Source organism: Carcharodon carcharias, chromosome 14 (assembly GCF_017639515.1).
Source record: "Carcharodon carcharias isolate sCarCar2 chromosome 14, sCarCar2.pri, whole genome shotgun sequence".
NCBI classification, from domain to species: domain Eukaryota; kingdom Metazoa; phylum Chordata; class Chondrichthyes; order Lamniformes; family Lamnidae; genus Carcharodon; species Carcharodon carcharias.
The window spans coordinates 36,594,327-36,616,358 of NC_054480.1; the positions used below are offsets into that span (position 1 = coordinate 36,594,327).

At 44.8% G+C, this 22,032-nt stretch overlaps 1 protein-coding gene across 2 annotated transcripts in view; it reads left to right on the forward strand.

Moving 5' to 3' along the window:
* Positions 1 to 22,032, forward strand: part of LOC121286711 (sodium/potassium-transporting ATPase subunit beta-1-interacting protein 3-like) — a 295,497-nt gene that overhangs the window by 90,160 nt on the left and 183,305 nt on the right. For both annotated transcript variants that reach the window (XM_041203712.1, XM_041203713.1), the window contains exon 2: positions 880 to 1,017. In XM_041203712.1, coding sequence (XP_041059646.1) covers positions 880 to 1,017 — 138 coding nt within the window. The remainder of the gene's footprint in view (positions 1 to 879; positions 1,018 to 22,032) is intronic.

A 22,032-nucleotide genomic window follows, 5' to 3' on the forward strand; every position in this document is an offset into this window, starting at 1 on the left:
TGAGTGTCTTCTTAAGCCCCAAGTATAATACCAGCAGTGGCCAGGGCTCACATTGGCGCTGCTGGTACTTGCGAGCTGTTGGCCTCTGATTGGCTGGCAGTTCTCTGAGGAGGGACTTCCTGCCCCTGAGGGGCGGAAATCCCACCTCCAGCCATTTAATGGCACGTTGGCCATTAAATGGCTGCGGGGCAGTTCTTATGCTCAGTGTGTACCCCACCCCCCCCCCCAAACTTTTAGCCAGTGTGGGGGTAGGGGGTGAAGGGCAGGGACCATGGCACCCCCATATAATTAAGCCCATGGAATCATATCTATACATCATGAGGTGGGCTATTTTTGTCTGTATTTCTGCAATCCCCAATGGTAAATGGACCATCCTATGTCATTGTGAGTAGAAAATTAGTTTGATTTGCTTCTTGAAATGGACGCATTGGCCAAATAGAGATCAAAACAGGCTGTTATCGGTCTTATTTGTTTTGCAGTTTAAAATGGTAACACAAAGAGACCCCTTCTATAGTTTTCATTTCAGTGTGACTTAAAACCTATATAATAAGTCTGGAATTGTTTAATGTGGATTAAAGGTGGTTGCAAATGGTCTGCACCATTGAATATTATAAGGATAATTTGACAAAGCAATGTAAAAAATTGTAAAATTGCAGTAGGTGAGTCTTCTCATCCAGAGTTCAAGCTCTCAAAATTGTCTCTCAGTAGGGTACATAACAACAGTCATTGTGCTGCATAGCTCTGTGTTGTGCGTAGAGAACTTTGGGACACTTTTTTTGAGAAATGTGATACAATATAATATGAATCCAAGTTCTTATCTTTCTATAAACAATGGTTGATATGGTTTGACTCAGTATTTTTCTCTCTTTTCCTTTTAAGCTTGCTGCTTTGGAGAGACAGATCTTTGATTTCCTGGGTTATCAGTGGGCCCCTATTCTAGCAAACTTCTTGCACATTATTGTTGTCATACTTGGCCTTTTTGGTACAATTCAGTACAGACCTCGGTACATTGTGGTGGTAAGTAAGAATTTTCTAATTTTTCTCTATCATGCTAGCTTTAACTAGCCATCATTATATAAATAAACAGCGTTCATACTGGGTAATAACATATTTGATCCTAGTGTGATGTTCCAGTACATTAGATTTCACATTTACTGCCTTAATCTGGAATCCCTACTGCAGAGGAATTATCTTCGACATTTCCAACCCAACAAGGTGCCTTGTCTCTCGAAACTGATATGCAATTAACATGATTTTTACAACCATTTCAATGGTTGGAAATTTTGCGTGATGCGTGATTCAAATTCCTAATGTGTGTCCTCAGTGAGCAAGCTTCCACTCTTTTGTACTCCCCCAGCCTCCATGTCAGTGGTTGATAATTTATGACAATCTAGTGGTTTCATGATTGTCAATACCGATATTAGCTTTTTATTGCAGATTTACTTAATTAATTGAATTTCAATTCTCCAGCTGCCGTGGTGGGATTTGAACTCCTGTACCTGGATGATTAATACAGATCCCTCAATTACCAGCTCTGTAACATAATCATGACCCTAACTTGTCCTTTTTCAAAGACGGCTGAAACCCCTCTCCTACCACCTCCTTAACCTGCAGTTTCTCTTCCATCACTCCCAGTACTCTTACACTATAATATATTTCAGATCATTCCCAGACATTAAGGCATCAGTCCCAGATTGCATGAGCTGCTTCTTGTATTGTAAAAATCCATGAGTGCCCACCACTGCTCAGCTATAATTACATTTCCCACTGCTCTTATACCTGGCAACCCCTCTCCGGCTCTCCAGTGCTCTCAGGCTCCAAAACCATTGCTCTCGCTGCTTCCCAACAACAGAAACTCTTCTGTAGTATTCCTTTTATGCTCTAATACATATTATATCACATCACATGCTACACAATCTTCTATCTACATTGCTACCATATTTCGTGAACCACATAAAACTCCCCTCTTCTGCTTCCCCTCTCTGACTTTTACCCACATCTCCTTCCCCTCAGTCCCTTCCCATCTCCTTTCTCCTCTTCCTTGCCTTCTCCATCGCTCTATCCCTCTCCCCCTCCAGCCTCATCTTCCACACTCCAAGTCAGCAGCTAAACATGACACATCCAGGCTGCAGGCCGCAGACTGTCCATAATCAAAGTGAAGGAAGAGTCAGAAAATATAACAAAGAAACATATCTAATTTTTTCATTCTTATACTTTAACAAAACAGAGCAGCAAGAAGAATATCTAGAAAATAAAAATCGCTGTGTTTTTCTTTTATTAAGAAACCAAGTTGAGTGGGCTCAGAACCTTAGCACAGGACTCTGTTAAACCTGAAAAGTAAAGCTGCTGATTTGTTGTTCAGGGTTTAGTGAGTTACTGAAGCATTTTGAGAATATTCCCATCTGTCTCTTAATCCTGTGATTGCTATTTTTAGTTGCAACCTTCCACCCACCAAATGGTTGGGCTAATGGTGCATCAGAAATAATGGTTGTGCAGAGCAGCAATTAAATGATGAAAACAGGCCAGAAATTTTCTGGACCATTATTCTGTTGAATGGAGAGTGAAAAGAGGCTGAAGAAGATCGCTAAAGGAATCCCTATTGTAATGAACTTTGTGTCTCATAAACTCTGCATTCTGCATTTTTACAACTATTTATTTGAAAGATCCATGGGCAGGATATGGGGTCAGGCTTGATGGCGGGACTGGAAAGAAATTCCCCAAACTTGCTGTCAGGTCAGCAGACTGAAATGTTCCTACTTCTGGGGGATCTTCCTGGAGGTGGGGCTTCATTGGTAACGGGAGGTAACCAATTTGAATAATTAGCTGCCTATTTGTGGACTGACTGAGGACTTTGTTGGGACCTTCCTTTTGCAACCTGAAGATATAGCCACTATTTATTTTATGAAATTGAAATTCTCTTCAGAGGGCATCTCGAGCAATCTCCGTCCTGTAGCGACAGTGCCCACCTCTGACAGTAGGGCTGTGGGACTTCCAAGGCCGAAGGCCCTCTGATTTCTTTGCTGTGGACGATCTCACATTTGCTTACATTGAAATCTATTTGCCATAGTTTTACCCATTAACTGAAACTATTTTTATCTCTTCCATCTATACTGGTTACAATGCCACCTATCTTTGTGTCATTGCCAAACTTGGATATGTGGATTTCTAAACGTTCATCTAAGTTATTGATAAATATGGTGAATAATTGATGCCCCAACATAGATCCTTGTGAGACACCACTGGCCCTCTGCTGTCGTTATTGGATGCTTCCGGGAAGATATCCCAGATGGGCACGTTGATGGCCAATGTGGGGAGACTTGGAAATGGTCCCCTTTCACGCTCATGTCCTAAGGCCATAAGATTCTGTCCCTTTTTTGCATTCATTGCATGTGATCATTGAATATTACAACCTAGGAGGTGGCCATTTGACTGCACTGATCTATTTGAAGAAAACTATCCAGTAGATCAAGCGTGCCAAACCTGATTGGAATATTTGAAAAGGTAGTGGACAGGGGAATGTCTATTAATATTATTTATACGGACTTACAGAAAGCCTTTGATGAAGTCCTCATAAGACACTGCTAACTAAAGTAGAATCTTAGGGAACTGAAGGCAAATTATCGACCTGGTTAAAAAATTGGCTCAGCAGCAGGAGACAGAGAGTGGGGATAATGGGCTGCTGCTTTAATTGGCAGGATATGACTAGTGATGTCTCACAAGGATCTGTTCTGGGGTATCAACTATTCACCATATTTATTATTTAATGAGGAATGATTTCACATACCAGGGCTGTGTTCTTTGGAATTTAGAAGATTAAGAGGTGGTATGATCAAATATTTCAAGATATCAAGGCGAATAGCTAGGATAGAAAGAAACAATTTCCACTTGTTGGGGAATTTAGAATTATAAGACATAGGGCTGAATAATACAGGCAGGTGGATCATTCCCCCACCCCCCCCACCCACAGAAACCATTTTGGCATGGATCCAATACGCTCCACGCCAACCCACCCCACAGCCATCTGGAGGACCAATGAGGGCTGAGTGGAACCTCCCCGCCCTCTGGAGCTGCTGGCCATTCAGATTGGTTGGCAGCTCCATCAGTCCTGGCAGCGCTAGGAAGGCGTTAGTGGCTGCTGCCGGGATTGCTGCAGAAGAAAGGACCCCAAGGCCCTGGATCCCTGAAGCATGTAAGTCCAGGGTCTTGGGCCGAGAGGGTTTGAATAGGTTAGGGAGAGGGACGGTGGTGTGGGTGGAGGAGGTGGGGTAGAGTGTGGGTTTAAGGGAGGGAGCAGGTAGGAAGGAAAGGGGGAGTTCAATCTGGGGGGTGTACCCCATGATTGGCAGAAGGCAGCACCCAAAGAGCAACCCCCCTCCCTCCTTCTCCCCAACCCCTTACTTTAAGCACTTGAGGTAAAAAATCAGTCTTCCCACTCCTGCCTGCTGCCCATGCTAAACATTTTATGGTGTGGGCAGTGTATTATCAGGGTCAATTATCTTGATAATGAGTCTAATTGACCCTCAATTGTTCATTTAAATTATGGCAGGTGCCCACCCGCCCCCCAGTATTATGGGGGTTAGCTCGGGGGGGGGGGCGGGAAGATGGTGGGCTCAGTGCCTGCCCCATTTTACATGCCCCTCCCCCACACCTGCCAGGGGCACATTTAATTCAGTCCATGGTCTAAATATTGGAGCTAGGCCTTCCAGGAATCAAAATTAGGAAACTCTTCTAATTGCAAATAGCAATTGATGCTAGGTTAATTGTTAATTTTAAATCTGAGATTTTTGATAACAAAGATATTAAGACTTATGGGGTAAAGGTGGGTATATGGAATTAAGTCGCAGATCAGCTATGATCTCACTGAATGTAAACAGGCTTGAGGAGCTAAATGCCTACTTTTGTTCCCATGTTCCTAATTAGTCTACTGTTTTCCCATTGCCCTGCAAATTGCTCTCTTCCTTTTCCTTCAGGAAGTCATTGCTTCCACTACCCTTATAGGCAGTCAGGTCCACATTATAAATTCATGATTATATGGCTTAGTTTTAATTCTATGTCCCCTTGTTCTGAACTTCCCCAAATAGGCAGAAGTAATCCCCTATCCGCTCTGTCAGTAACCTTCATTATTTTAAGAACTTCAATTGGACCACCCCTTAATCTCAGCTCTAGGAAATATAGCCCCAGTTTACCTAGTTACTCATTTTAGCTAATTCATTTCATTTCAAATATTATAAAAAGGGTTTGGAAGTACTGGAGAGGGTGCACAAAAGATTGAGAAGGATGATGCCAGAATTTAGAGGCTATACTTGTCAAGAATGGATAAATCGACTTGTTGTTTTCTCTGTTGAAAAGGGAAGGCTGATGGGTGACCAGACAGAGGCCATTAAAATTATGAAAGGTATTGATAGAGTAGACATCGAAAGTGTAGCATTTTTGCTGAGTTGGGTTGACTTGGGAGGCCTTCAAAAATGGGAAAGACCCGATTCTGGGATTCCCACCACCATTGTAGTTTCCGGCAATGTTCACTGGTGTGAGATATGGGTGCAGGTAGCCCGCCAGCTGCCTCTGCTGGCTCCATTGCAGGGCATCCCCACCGCTCCCCCCCACCCCCACCACTCGACCCAATGGAATTTTAATGGAGTCCAGCCCCTTCAGGAAGTCGATGTAATTCACAGCTTTTCAGAGGAGATGTAAACCACAGGAGAACACAGTCCCAAGTGGGGAACCAAAAAAAAAATCGTAAGCTCCTACTGACAGCTTTGAAATAGAAAACAATGTTCTTTCAGTTTCACTAGTTAGATGCTGTATTGTAAGTTAGATGTGTTTTCACTGCAGTGATTGATTATAGGGCTCAGCCCTGCAAAGGTAAGGTGACCATTACATCTGCATTAAATGTTGAGATTCATTAGAGTCCTTTTTCCTTTGAGTTCATTTTCCTATTGGGAAAAGTGCTCTCATGCATTCAAAACTGAAGAAAACAGTGCTTGAGCTATCAAGCCTAATGATCTGAAGTGGTTTAAATGAACACAGTCCCTTTAAAATGAAAAAAAGACTTTCATCACCTATCACTTAGAGCAAAAAAATCCTGCCTGCTCCTGCACTGCTTTGATTGACAGGACATCTGAAAAAAGGCCACCTGGTTTTCAGTTTTAATGGACTTCATTGTTTACGTTTCCAACGGTTGTTATTACAGCTCAGGTAATGAATGCTTTGCTGAGTTTCAAAAATTCCAGACCACTTATCTCAGTAGGAGTCGCAGTTAACATTTTGATTGACAGCTTTAAGAGGTTATTAAAGGATTATATGTCTTTGATGTGGTTAATGAAAGAGATGTTTGTTTGTTTTTACAACAGATTAACCACTTGATGGGATTTAACTTTTTGGATGTGTTTTGTGAATAAGACTTTTTTCATTATCAAGTGTGTCTGAGCGAGAGCTCTATTAGATAAAAGCAAAATACTGAGGATGCTGGAAATCTGAAACAAAAACAAAAATAGCTGGAAAAACTTAGCAGGTCTGACGGCATCTGTGGAGAGGAACACAGTTGACATTTTGAGTCCATTGACTCTTCATCTTCATCCGACTAGGCACTTTACAGCCTTCTGGACTTAATATTGAGTGCAGCAGTTTCACATCATGAACTCTCTCTTCCACCTGCACCCCCTTTCTGATCCCCCTTTTTCCAATAATTTATAATTTAAAAAATATATATATTTTTTTTCCAATCAATTTTTAAATTTATTTTGATCTAATGTTTTATCTCCACCTTTTAGCCCATTTCAATCCCTTCCCCCCACTAGGGCTATCTGCCACTTGCTTGTCCTGCTTGCTACCCTTAATGTCCCCATTAGCACATTCCTTAGATAATATCACCACCATCAACACCCCTTTGTCCTTTTGTCTATGACATCTTTGGCAATCTCTTCTTTGCCTCCACCTATCACTGGCCCTCTATCCAGCTCTACCTATCCCACCCCCCTCTACCAGCTTATATTTCACCTCATTTCTCTATTTCCATAGTTCTGATAAAGAGTCATACGGACTCGAAACATCAACTATGTTCCTCTCTGCAGATGCTGTCAGACCTGCTGAGTTTTTCCAGCTAATTTTGTTTTTGCTTGAGATCTCTATCAGATTGTGGGAAGTTAATTTTTCCATGTACACATGGCTGTTGAGGTTGACCCATAGGGCATTCTGGACGAGTGGCTATGAAGGACATGAGGGGGTGGGTGGGTATGGAGAGAACATTGTGGATGTAGGGGCAGCCCACGGATATAGAGAAGGCATAAAGAATATAAAGGGGCTTGGAGGGACATGGAGATATAGATAGGAAGGGGAACCATGGAGATGACATGGCATATTTGACAGGGCATAGAAGGGGCTTGGGGGATATGGGGGCATATGGGAAAGAGGGTGAACTCAGAGTGTCTAACAGCCTTTAATGCAACTGGGCCGAACTCCCAGAGAACTGAGGTGGGCCTTCTAACGAGCAGGACTCCGAGGTTAAATCTGAATATCTCCAGAGATGCCGGGCCTGATTCCTTCTCGACACCAAAATATGATGGGTGGGGCCCTTTTAAAGGAAGTTTCTTGACTAGACATTCTCATCTCCTTCACAATAATCTACCCTGTGTTTCCACTTGTGGGGAAGAGCAAAACTAGAGGACCTCTGTAGTGACCAAGAAACCTAATAGGGAATTCAAAAGAAACTTCTTTTCCCAGAGAGTGGTGAATATACAGAACTCCCTACAATATGGTGTACTGGGAAGCAAATGGTATTTAATGGGAGGGCAGCTAAACATATGAGGGAGAAGGGAATAGAGGGATTATGCTGATAGAGTTAGATGAGGAAGGATGGGAGGAGAGTCGAGTGGAGCACAAATGCCATCACGGACTGGTTGGGCTGCGAGGATTGTTTGTGATGCATATTCTATGTAATTCTGTGTAATTCTATGGAATTCTGATGAATTGTCATGCAAGGTTATTCTATCCAAGTTAAAATGGAATTCCCAAAGCTGAACACTCCTAATCTCAGACGTGATAATGAACTTCTAGTTCAGGGTTGTCCAACATATGGCCCACGGAGCCCCACTATGCGGCTCCCGGAGCAAGTTTTCAAAATGCCGGTCAAACAGGTAGGTTTGAACGGAAGATTCTGCATGGAGATAATAGGGAAGGTAAATGGAATGTTGGCCTTTATTTCAAAGGGAATGGAGTATAAAATAGGGAACAAAAACAGAATTACCTGGAAAAACTCAGCAGGTCTGGCAGCATCGGCGGAGAAGAAAAGAATTGATGTTTCGAGTCCTCATGACCCTTCGACAGGGTCTGTCGAAGGGTCATGAGGACTCGAAACGTCAACTCTTTTCTTCTCCGCCGATGCTGCCAGACCTGCTGAGTTTTTCCAGGTAATTCTGTTTTTGTTTTGGATTTCCAGCATCCGCAGTTTTTTTGTTTTTATCTCTGTATAAAATAGGGAAGTCTTGCTAAAACTATACAAGGCACTAGTTAGACCACACCTAGAATACTGTGAACAGCTTTGGTCCTCTTATCTAAGCAAAGGTATACTGGCATTGGAGGCAGTCCAGAGGAGGTTCACTAGGTTGATCCCAGGAATGGAGGGATTTTCTTATGAGGGGAGGTTGAGTAGGTTGGGCCTGTACTCATTGGAGTTTAGACGAATGAGAGGTCATAAGATTCTTAGGGGGCTTGACAGGGTAGATGCTGAGAGGTTATTTCCCTTTGTGGGAGAGTCTAGGACCAGAGGGCATAATCTCAGAGTATGGGATCACTCATTTAAGACAGAGATGAGGAGGCATTTCCCCTGAGAGTAGTAAATCTGTGGAATTCTTTACCGCAGAGGGCTGTAGAGGCTGGGTTGTCAAGTACATTCAAGGCAGAAAAAATGACAGATTTTCAATCAGTAAGGCAGTCAAGGGTTATGGGGAAAAGGCACGAAACTGGAGTTGAGGATTTTCAGATCAGCCATGATTTAATTGAGTGACAGAGCAGACTCGGTGGGCCGAATGGCCTATTTCTGCTGCTACACCTTTTGGTCCAATCACTAGTGAGTCTATCAGCAGCAAATTTGCGAGAGAGAGACGAACTGATTTGTGGAGGAGCAGTGAACACCATGAGTTGTGAGTTCGGGGCCCGGGGAGCAGGGGTGCTGGACAAGGGAGTGGAGATACTGGGGAGTGTGGATAAGGGAGCAGACATTCTGGAGAGCATGGATGTGGGAGTGAAGGTACTGGGGAGCAGAGCATGAGACAGCCAGAGCTGGGCCCAGGGAGCAGATGTGCTGGGGAGCAAGGCCCAGGCATCCAGAGTGGTCCTCAGGTGGGCTGAGGTGGAACATGAGGCAGCAGGCACATTGCCCAATGGCGTCTGAGAAAGTGAGTGGCTGGCGACAGAGAGAGCAAGAGAGATAGAGAGTGTGAGAGAGAGAGACCACGAGCGAGAGAGCGAGAGAGAGAGAGAGGGAGCATGAGCGAGTGCAAGAGAAAGCGAGCGAGAGAGCGAGAGAGCGCAAGATAGAGAGAGAGCGCGAGAGAGAGAGAGAAAGAGAGAGAGAAATCACTCAAGAGAGAGACCGCAAGAGAGAGGGTGCGAGAGAGAGAGTGCGAGGGAGCCACACACACGCATCATATTATTACTCTTTTTTTTGCTCAGCTGGTTGTTTCTTTCCATACTTAAGTTTTATTTTGCAATTCTTCTTTATCTTATGCCAAAGCTTATCCTTCTGTTTTGAAATGTGGCCCCCCCACCCCCCCCCCCCCCCCCCACTGCGTGAAAAGGTTGGAAAAGCCTGACCTAGTACATTACATCACCCAGTGGGAGCACATCAGAAAATTGTTGGCACTCAAATGCTATACTCTTCCAGTTGGATTAACAGTGGAGTGCACACTCTGTCCCTTTATTGATGTCTTGTGATGTTGCACCACAGAAGAGAAAGTGCTTTGTGCTGAAATTTATTCTAGGTAAGTAGAATTACCAGGTTCTCCTGCTACAGTCAAAGATGTGAGTTAGATTTCACAGTACGTACTTAGTAAGAATTCAATTCAGCAAGGAAAAGGAAATAACAATGGGGGGAATTGTCCCAGATTTGCACTAAGAGCAGTAGCGAGCGGGTAAAACGACATTTTATCTGCTGGCCACAATGACGGCTTTTCACGCCGCATCATCCTAAACCTGCCGCATTAATTATGCATTCCCAGGAAACACACTGTTTACATGCCGGGTGGGCTCTCATTTGCCTACCAAGCCATCATCTCGTTGCTTCATCGCACTGAGCAATATATTTAAAGTGTAGTCATGCGCACACCTCAGTGCTTCCAGCCCATGACTGCTGCACAGAAGATTGGATGGCCCTGAGGGCAAAAAATACTGCAGCCACCAACTACCCCCCCTCCCCCCCCCACCCCCTGCCGCCGCTGGTTCAATGACGCATTCCCCCGGGGCACCTTTTGGACACAGTGGAGGCCTGCTGTGATGTCCTCTACACCCCCCGCTCTGGCCGCAGGATAGGCAGCCACATCACCAATCTGGCTTGGGAGGTGGTGGTCAGCACCAATACCCCGCAAAAGAGGACAGCCACCCAGTACCGCAAGAGGATGAATGATCTCCTCCATTTCTACAAGGAAGTCACTCTTCTCATCACTCAACTCACAAACCCATCACACATCCACAGGGCCCTCGCTCACTGCCAGTTCAAGGAACATCACCATTTACTGTGTCACACACCTTCATTGTCCTCAGCCCGTCCATGGGACCACTCACCACCCACACAGGCCAGGCATATTTATCATCTAGCTTGGCAGGTGTCCTGCTTACACTCTCTCCAACTCTATTCATGCAAGACAATCTGGCACAGAACAAGGAGAGAAGTCGCAGACCAGTGGAGGAATGCCTGAGATCAAAGTCCTCATGGGCTTTGAAAACAGAGCCATCCAGCTTACTGGCAAGGATCTGGACTGTTTCTGTGTTGACGGTGAGGTCGGCGCTGCTCGACCAAGTAAGGATCCAGCAGTGCAATATCCATCAGACAACCATGCTGTGACTGTTGTGTCCTATTTCACAGGCCCCTGCCATGCACTAATTATTTCTCCTGGCTTTCGTAGGCACATCTGCCAAACTGCCGACAGAGTCCACGCCCCAGGGCCTCCAATCAAGCCCTGAAGAAACCTCTGAAGAGGAATCTGGAGGCACCCTCCCTGAAGTCCTGTCACAACGCTCACCCAGATCCTCCACCAGCACAGAGCCACACACCTCAGTGGGGCCTAGCTTTAGAATAGCCGTGGGATCACAATCTGGTGAGCACATTGCACCTTCTGATCCACAGCAGGCGGCAGCAGGGACTTCCCAGGTGTCTCCTACTTGCAGGACTACTGGAGGCCAGAAATTTGCTGAGTCCTAGTCAGATGACAAGCCTCTGGACTCGGTCATGTCACAGTTGCTGGAGCTGCAAAGGCAAGCTTGGGAACATCAGGAAGTGATGTCTGCTGCACTCCTCAGGTTGCCAGGCACGATGGAGGAGTCCGTCTACCTTCACTCAGGTGATAACACTGGCTTGCAAACGCACCGAGGTCAACACCAGTAGGATGGCGGCTGTCATCAAGACCTTTGTCCAGGATATCATTCCTGCACTGCTGAGTGGGCTGAACTCCGTTGCTGATGCCATAGTTGGCCTCTAACAGTGCGTACGTGAGAGGGGTGCAGGGCAGCTCAATTTCACTCCAGCTACCCCTTCTCAAGGAGTCAGCTAGGAGCCCTCGGGCACCCAAAGGGAAGAGGATCAGCAGGTGCACATCCCAGGGCTATCCACCCAGATGACTCTGGGAGTGCCCAGCCCATTAGAATCCCCTCTTTGTGACCCCAGCAGCTTCAGCTCCACAGCTCGAAAAGGGTGCCACTGCCACACAGCAGGTCCAAGAAAGCAGGCCAGGGCCCTCCAGGTCTTGGTCCTCCAGAGGACGCTCATCAAGGTCATCACAGACAGGGCACAGCAGTCAGCCGGCAGCCTCCGTCTCTGTTGTGGATGTCCAGGGAGAACCAAGATGTAGCAGCAGGGTTAGGAAAATTAAAATGTAGTTGCACAACCTTAGCACGGGTGTTATCTCTTGTACAAAATGTTCGCTATTGTCAATAAACTCCCAAGAATGTCTCGCTGCTTGTTCTGATGGGCAGTGTTCGTGCCACTCAAATGTGAAACCTTTCTGCACAAGATAAAGGCAGGTATCTCAGTCCAGGGCCTCTTCCCTGTGCTTTGTGCAGCCTTCAGCCCAAAGTAATGGTCCAGCCCCACGCTCCCCTGGATACATAGATAAAAGCAAAATACTGCAGATGCTGGAAATCTGAAACAAAAACAAAGATATATTTCACCACATTTCTATTCCTCTTTAGTTCTGATGGAGAGTCATACGGACTTGAAACATTAACTCTGTCTTCCTCTCCACAGATGCTGTCAGACCTGCTGAGTTTTTCCAGCAATTTTTGTTTTTGTTCCCTGGACACATTACTGATGCCTGCACCTTGACGATGTTGGTCATTGCTGCCAGAATGTCGTAGGCTGGTGTCAGAGTTCTGTCATTCTCTGTGTGCTCTCAGTACCTTTAAGGTGGGTCTGGCTCTCATCTCTTCAGCATCTGTGACCAGTGATGCTGTGCTCCTGAAGGGCTCAGGTGTTGAAGGCGGACATAGGATCAGATGCTTTCAAAGTTTGATGACTGCTTCTCTATGATATGACCCTGATCACAGAGTCCAAGCAAGCTGCCCACAGCCAGACATTCTCAGAGGTTGTGAAAATCTATGGAGTTTCCATAGATTTTCATCCTCCTGCAACCGAGTGACTATTAGGGCCTCCACCGCCTCTCCATGACAGGAGCATTCTCAGAAGGTATGTGCGCTGCCGTAAATCAGACTGGAGTCAAACATTCATAGATGCAATATGAGGATCTATGGTGTCTCCTCACTGCATGTCGAGATAATCCTCCACAAATCTAGCAGCTATGAAGGCTTCCCCAGCACACTTGCCTCGCCTAGCCAGTGTGAGGGCCTCATCACCGTTATGGTCACCTTAGAGGACCTCCTCACCCTCATCATCGTCGATGTCCTCCTCATCAGAGGAGACCTCTAGCTTCTCCATCTCCTCCTCAGCTAGCTCCTCTCCCCGTTGCAGCACCAGGTTGTAAAGGACGCAGCAGATGATGAAAATGCATGACACCCTCTGTGGACTATATCGTAGAGCTTGACCAGACCGGTCCTGGCATTGGAAGCTCATTTTCAGTATCCCGATTTTTGCTCTGCCGGGTTGCATCAGGAGTCTCATTATACCTTCTCTCTGCTGTAGTCTGAGGCCACTGCACGGGCGTCATCAGCCATGTCCTCTGTGGGTAGCCCTTGTACCCGAGGAGGCATCCCTGCAGCCTCTGTGGACCCTGGAATGCGTCAGGGATCAGAGACCGACTGAGAATGTAGGAGTCCTTCATACTCCCTGGAAACTATGCACAGAACTGCAGGATGCATTTATGGTGGTCGTTCACCAGCTAACATTCAGTGATTGGAATCCCTTGCAGTTGACATAGTTCACCTCATGTAGTGACAGAGATCTGAGCACCATGTGAGTGCAGCAGATGGCGCCCTCCGTCTGTGGGAAACCTGAGATCTGGGCAAACCCAATTGCTCTGCATCCTGGATCTCCAAGTCCCTGGTGAAATGCACAAAGTTGTGTGCCCTTGCATCAACATTGAAGGGTTTGGAAGAACAGGAATATCAACATGTACAATGATGGGGGTCAAGGGTAACGTGGAGGCTGGATAGTGACAGGAGGAATGAGAATTAGGAGGCAGTGACTATGGAGGAGGATGGGAAGCATGGTAGATGATGGAGGGAGATTGGAAGCTGGTCCCACTTAAATAAGTGATGAGCACCATGTTCGCAATCACTGGTGAATGACGCAGTTGGAAAAACAAGCTTGAAAAAATTGACAGGGGAAAGGTCTTGGCATGTGGGAGGAGCTCAGCACAACAATTTTGGACCAACTAAAGGGGCACCCAATTAATTTCTTGCTCAAAGCATGGAAAGCTTGACTTAGCAGAGTACTGAACTTGAGGGTCTAATGTACAATGAACGAGCTTTGCTCCTCTACTAATGGTGTGCATTCAAGCGAGAATTCATTAAGCTTAGGTGCTGTGTTGCAATTGGTCTTAATGGTCATCTAATCCTCAGAGGCATGTGAAAAAGGATGTAGTGTCAAACATTCAAGGGACATGGCTGCTGCACAGAAACTAAATGGGCCCTACAAGCCTCAATGTTCCCAGTGTTCTGGTCATGGCATACAAGGCACCATGTTTACAGGCATGACATACGTCCAAGTATTGGGTATCGATAATTATTGTCCAGCCTACTGGAGGCAAGCTGACAATAACCTGACTGAGGTTTATAACATATGGGCCGATTGAGCCTAATGAAGACCCTCACTGTGAATGCAGATTCACGTCTGAGGGGGATGCTCAGCCACCTATCTACCTCTAGGATACTATCATCCTGCAAGGAGTGGCCTGGGGATGCCATGTACAGACTGACAACAGGTCAAAGGCTTGAGGCTGGATTCCTGCCTTGGAGATGGAGGGAGACCATTCAAGGGGAACTACCATTGATTGTTCAATTGTATCTGTTCATGGATACAAGGAGGAGTGGAGAATGCAGGCTGCCTTGTTGATAGCTATGATTAGAATGTGGAGAAGAAAACCTGTCAATGATTGACATGGATCCTGGAAAACCATTGCCCTGAGAAACAAGAGCCAGCGGGGCCCCAGCAAGTTCCAGGTGCTCCTGAGGAGGGGCAAAACCCACAAAGATGTTTGGTGCAAACAAGGGCCTACAGAAGATGGAGCTCATACATGGAGATAGTGGGAGATATTGTTGCAGGCACTTTTGCTTGTTTTGGGATGTGGTAGCTCACACTCTCCATGAGGAACTCATGCCTCACTGACTTGGCGGGCATCCAATGCTGGTTGCTTTTATGGTAACCAACACTTTTTTGCCAGCGGGGCTCCACTGGGGACCGTTGTGGAATCTCACAGTTGGCAACACATAAATGCATAGGGAGGTTACCTTAAAAGGATGCTCTTTTCAATAAAGCTCACATTACATGCAGATCCCCATGGATGAATCAAGCCAGGCTGCCAGAGCTGTGGGATTTGGTGCAATCTCAAGTTCCCACAAGTCCAAGGCGCCATCGACTGCACAGATGTGGCCTTGGGAGCTCCCCGGCAGCACCCTGAGAGATTCATTAATAGAAAAGGATTTCACTTTCTGAATGTCCAGCTAATTTGTGATCACAGAAAGCAGATACAGCATGTTTGTGCAAGGTACCCAGGGAGCTCTCACAGCTCTTGAGTCTCTCGCAGGTGCCACAGATCTTTGAGGGATCTTGGTGCTTAGAGGGTTGGCTCCTCAGTGATAAGGGGCACACCCAGAAGACATGGCTAATGACGCCTGTTCGTCAGCCACAGAGTGCATCTGAGGAGAGATACAATGCAGGACATTCTACCCAAGGTCCTTAATAGAGCAAACTGTTGGTCTCCTGAAGATGCGTTTCCAATGTTTGGACCAGTCAGCCCGGACTCTCCAATACTCAGCACAGAGAGTGTCCCACATCATCATTGCTTGCAGTGCCCTGCACAACCTTGTGCTGTTAAGGGGGATGTATTGCCACTTCGAGACATTGAGGAGCTAGACGTCTCCTTGGATGAGAAGGATGTTGAAGGAGATGACTCTGAAGAGGGCGAGGATTCAGATGAGCCACATGAGGATGCCATAGTATGGGCACGATGAGGCAGACGTGCCCGTGACAACCTCATAGCTACAAGATTCCAGAACGAATAAGATGTTGACAAATTTTCACATACAAAGTTCTCTTCAGCCTTCGACGCAGGGGACACAATAACACCTTCATTCTCAGTGTGAACATCTCAGGAAAAGTCAGAAGTCTCACAATGATCACAGAAGCAGCATTAGCCACCTTCTGCCCTAATGATGGGGTCATCCTTGGAAGGCATAGTAGTCTTGGCAACATGTGGCTGCTGCAGTATGTGATTAGCGCTCCATTAGCACATGTCCTTATGCAATTCCACATAGTACATATTCCTACTATGGCATCAGCGGGCATAGCAGCTTTCATGCAAATGAAAAGCCAATTCACACATGAATATGTCTGTATGACACCAACTTCGTAAGGTAGCCCAAATACAAAAAAAGAAAATTCTTCAATGGTTTGCTCTTGGACATCTTAAGACGGAGCAGAATCTGGGGAACTCCTTTTCTCCCATTGCCAGTTCTCATGAATGCATAATGCAGAGGCATCATCTTGCAACTGACCCCCAATCACCCTTTGCACATCAGGATACAATGACCTGTAATTCTACATCATGCACCCAAAGCTGTGAGGTTTGTTTGCATTGTCCTCACAGAGAGCGCCTTACCAGGACAATGGGGTTTGATTAGTTACAAACACTCAGGACCCAGCAATCGTTAGGAGGCTGACAAGTTTTGGTTCTGGATGACCTTTGTATTAGGGAGAAATGTGGTCCACCTGTGTTGACACAACAGTCAATGACAACTTCTTTCTTTCATAGACCCTGCTGAGGACTTAGGAGATTTGCAAAAGCATCACTTTCAAAGTATGATAGTCCTTGACATTGTCTAGCTACAAAGGCCAATTCTTTCTATATACCCTAAGATAATGAGAGCACTGTCATGCAGTGAATTCCAGATCAAGTTGTGTGCTGTGCCTTTACACAAGGATCATGTAAAGCACCACTAAGCAGCCATCCAGGAGCAATATAAGATCCTCACAGGTAATTAGACAGATTCATCAAGATGAGCACACAGCTCTGACATCACACACTCATATCCCTCTTGCAGACGTTTGTAATTTTCCCCATTGATCCTCACTTCCCTAATTCAGCATCGGGGAGAACTAAGCATGGAATGACGTTCAGCCTTAAATATGGTGACAAGGACAAGCTGCAGGGAGGCATGGAAGCATATGGTGTTTGACGTTTGATACTACCTTTTCCAAATACTCACTCCCATAAAGTAAATGCCATTGAAAAGTACACATTGGAGAAACAATTATAATGTTATGGTGACAAATACTTTTGCCATCCACAAACAACAGACATCAGTGTGACAGCAGCAGGATAATCACTAACCTTGAGCAATTCTGAGCCCAAATAAGATTTAAGGGTGTCAGAGTTTTGGCCAGCCATCATTGTCATATATCATGTGCATTTCCTGATGCTGCAGATGTGGAAGTAAAAGCTACTCACTATGTGAGATTGTTTGAGAATTAATGCATCTAAAGGCCCAAATGGGAGTTCTTTGAGGGGGGACATGTTTAACCCTTGAGTGAACACAGGACATTGAATCACATTGAATTGCTATTGAATCCATGAGACTTGGAGGTGGATTAATGCAACATGCATTTACAGAATTGAAAACTATAGAAAATGAGTCAACACCTATGCCACCAGTGTGTGTTTAATACTTCTTAATATTTTGAACGTTATCGCTATGTCTAGGTACAGCCCAGACATCCACAGCAGAGGTGGAGACAGTCTTCTGACTGCAATGCCCTGTTGTCTGAGATGACTTCAGCGGGTGTCCTCTGTTGGCTTGAACCCTGGAGGGTCCTGGCCTGCTAAGGTTCTCCTGTTCCAGGGTAGACGCACCCTTGTTGGCCTGATCTGCTGGAGTTGATGGAGTCTCTGGCAGATGGGAGTTGGAGCGCCCCCAGGTTGTCTGGCTGGTGCTCCTCCTTCCTTTGGGTGCCTGACTCCTCCCTGAGTCTTTGAGGACAAGGGGCACCTGGAGGGAGGTTAAGATACCCTGTCCCCCTCTCACCTAGTCACTGCTGGAATGCAGCCATGGCTAGAAGGATGGTGTGCAGGTCTGAGCACAAATCTGGCAGAAACTTCTGGACCTGGGTCTCCAAGGTGGCTGCTACCATTCTGATGGAGACTTCAATGCTCTTGCATGCTGGAGCCACAACATCAGACAGAACATGGATGGACTTCTCCATCCTTTGTTCCAGTCTGCTGATGGCCTCTGACAACTCTGCCTGGTGTTCCCCTGCCTGTCTCTGCATCTTCAACATTTCTCTTAGGGCTGATTCTAGAGGCTTGTCATCAGACTCGGTCTCAGCAGACCTCCGAGTGTCAGAGACTACAGCTGCCACTGCCTCCGCCAACTGTGGACCCGTGTCAGTAAGGTGATCACCAGATTGTGAACCCTAGCTTACTCTAGAAGTAGGTCGCACTGAGGTGCGTGTATCTGTGCGGGTGGAGGGTGCAGGTGAATGCAGTGATGGATCTTCATCTGAAGGTAGGTCTGCATCCTCCGCCGAGATAGTCTGAAGGCTAGGGCTGAGTCCTCTGTCAAGGACGTCCCACCCCTCTCCCCGCTTTTCTTGCCGGTACCTGGAACACAGAGAACTGAAAAGAGAGATAAGCTCATATGTTGAAGATCACTCACAGTTACTGTCCACATGTTGTTGATCTATTTTGTTTGCACCCTCACTGGCTTGTTGGGGTAGACCGATCTCACGTTCCCTGCAATCTCTATCTTTCCCAGCCTGTTCCTGAAATGGTAAGAGGGTCCTCAACTTTGGGGTTCCTCTGCTCTCCTTTTTGTTATGGGTGATCTTGCCTGCATAAAGACAGATGGATTGACTGTGAACACCATGGATGAAAGAACAGTTTAGAAGCTTGCATGTTTATTATGTCTGCAGCGCCCTCCCCAGTAAGGGAGTAGTGTGTGACATCCTTGTGGACTCTCACCCTTAGACTGCCTGATGAGTGTGTGAATTTGGAGTGAGTAGAAGTTTCTCTTACCCTGGTGAAGCAGAGCAGATCATTCATCCTTTTGCGGCACTGCAGGGTGGTCCTTTTTTGCCACAGACGCTGACCTCCCTGGCGGCCACCTCCCAGGCTGGTGTGGTCAGGTGAGAGGACCTCCTCCCATCCTGAGGAAAGAGGACTTCCCGCCTTTCCTGGACACCATGGAGGACAATCCCTTAAGTGAACCACGGTTCAGACGGTTTGGTTTTCTTCAGTGCCATACATTCCCTGTGAAACACACCATCTGGCCTGCAGTGAATGAATGTCTGTCCAGGTGCTGTTTAACTATGGCACTAGGACCTTCGACCCCATGAGGTAACGATGATTTGTCTGCCCCACCATGAAATTCTCCAAGCTCCCCAAGGATGCATAATTAATGAGCTGAAAAGCAGAAGATCACATGTGTTCAGCCATCCCACCATCCAGCAGGAATCACACCGACATTGCTGCCCGCCACTGGACTTATTTTCCAGAATGGAAAATTGCGGCAGGTGTTTTGTTTGAGCCTCAAGGTGAATAGCTTAAGGTGCCTTTTAGTGGGCCTCAAATAATTGATGTTTGCTACCTTCCCCTATGTTATCAACTAGGTATAAAAACATTTCAAACTAATGAAAATATCAAACGCAAACAGTAAAGATCGTCATAAACTAATGGTTTCATGGCAAATAAGATGGCAAGTGTGGCTTCAAGGTGAAATAGGTATGTACATCTGTTTTGGTTGTACTTCCCACCAATAACATACACTTAAATCAATGACAGCATTGTGCATGAGTGTCAGTGTATGCTGTTTCACTACAATGAACAGGGAGTCACAAAAGACAAGAAAATGACAAACTGAGTGATGGATTTCTGTCATTATAGAAAAAATCTACACACTTTCTGACACACAAGGCCTGTGCACAATAACATCCTGTAAAAAAATGAATTCTCAGTTAAGTAGCCCCTATGGTATAATTTTCTGAATGATGGTGCTATCACACCCTTGTGACATTTGAAACTACTTCACAACCAATGAATTACATTTGAAGGGCAGAGAGTGTTCCAGGGACACGCATGGTAACCAATTGTGTGCAGCAGTATCCCACAATCAACAAATGAGGCAAACTGTCAGTTTAATACTTTTTTTTTCTGGGTGGTGTTGATTGAAGGAGGAATGTTGGCCAGGACAGCAAGAGATACCCTCTGCTTATCTATATATAGTTCCATGGGATTTTTTTATATCCAACTGACTGTAAACTTGGTTTAACATTGAATCTGAAGGATAGCACCTCTCACAATCCAGTGTTAGCTTAGATTTTGTGCTTAGCTCCACAGTTCAACCAACAACTTTATAATTCAGTGGCTGAGCTGAACAAATGCTAAGCTTTCCAACAGAGTTGGAAATTGTTAATTGTTGAGAAGTGTTAAATATGGTTAGAGAATTATACAAATCCACAACATATGTTTTTCTTTCATTAAGATAGAGAAAATATTGTGGTATTCATATGATCATAATGCTGAGCGTCACAGACAATTCTAAGCTGTTACCTTTTATTGCCAGCGATCAAATATATTTGTATGCGGGTGTGTATATTTTCTTACCCTTGGAATAATTGAGTCAATTTAAATAACACAGCAGCAGGCTTTAGTATTTTTGAAAGGAAGAAGGTTAGTTTATTTCTCACACTCTTTCCCCCGGAGGTTAACAGAAACATGACATCTCACTCACATGACTCACCCATACTTTCAAAAATACAAAAACTAGATGCAGCTTAAGGTATAACAGTAATTATTTCTCACACTCTTTGAAGATGTCTTTGAAAAACAGTTTGAATTTTCTGCTGTATCTTTAACAGGGAGCCAAGATGGTCACTGTATCATGAGACCTTACATCAGTGTCAAATCATGGACCCAAATAAGGAATTGTGGTAATTTAGTTAACAACCTGGAGTCTTCTCCCACTTGCATTTTTAGGTAGCCAAAGCCTTTAGATTTGACAAGGTAATTTACATTTTTGCAATGAAGGTGTCGATAGAATTTTGTTTAACTCCTGGCTGAAACCACAGTGACTCAATATCAGAAAAGGTATCTCTGTCCTTTGAGAGATAAAATTGTTTAATCCACAAAAACTGAGAAGCCATTTTAAGTTCCAGTTTTATTATTTTTTAAAGACTGCCTTTTTTGAAATAATGTCATTAAAGATTTATAATACTGTCATGCAGGTAATGTGTCATGATATGAGGAAAATTAAGTTGAATTATGATTGTTACCCATAAAGCAACACACAGGTTAATTACCTTGATAAATATACAGGACAAATCATTTCATTACCTTAAAATAAAGATTTTAATAAACTCTGCTATAAGTCTAAAATTCTTTCGATATGTGTTTATTTGGGACGTTGGTCAATAGTCTTTTATTTACTGTTCCATGCTGAATCATGAATTATTAGACACTGAATATTGTTAAAATTTTATCTGCTTTAAGCAAAGAGTATGCACAGTTTGCTTGCTTTTCTAATGAAGAACTCAATGCTAAGAAACAAGCTGTTCAAAGGAGTTAACTTGCTTGGTTTTACACTTATTCATCTATCGCTCTTCAACAAACTAAAGTTGACTGTGTGTTTTATATTTATGGTTAATGCACCATAGTGAAAAAAAAATCATAATCAGATATTTCTGTTGGTATAAATATTGGTTTATATTGAATGGACTTGAGGTATCTTCCAAAATAAAAAAAAATGAATCACTGAATTCTCCAATGTAGGTGATTGGAGTGTAAAAACAAAGGTAGGTTCATGTATATCACAAGATAACGGTACAAGCATTTTGTGATTATAGAAAACATAATTTCAAGGAAAATAAACATACCTATAATAAAGTCTTCCTATAAATGTCACATTTACTTCTCTAATATTGTTCAGCCATATGTTCTTCATCATACTTCTGCTATCAAACTTTTCCCTGATTTTTCACTGATCGCTTCAAAGCAAAACAGCAACAAATCAGAACTGAAGTGCAAAATAAGTAAAGCAGTTAGAAGGGGATTATCACTCTGCTCTACAAGTCCTGTGCCCAGGGGCCTCAGTCAAATTGGGAAGCCCTGGTAAAATTCACCATAATACAGAAAAAATAGCCAACAAGTTTTGGGTCAG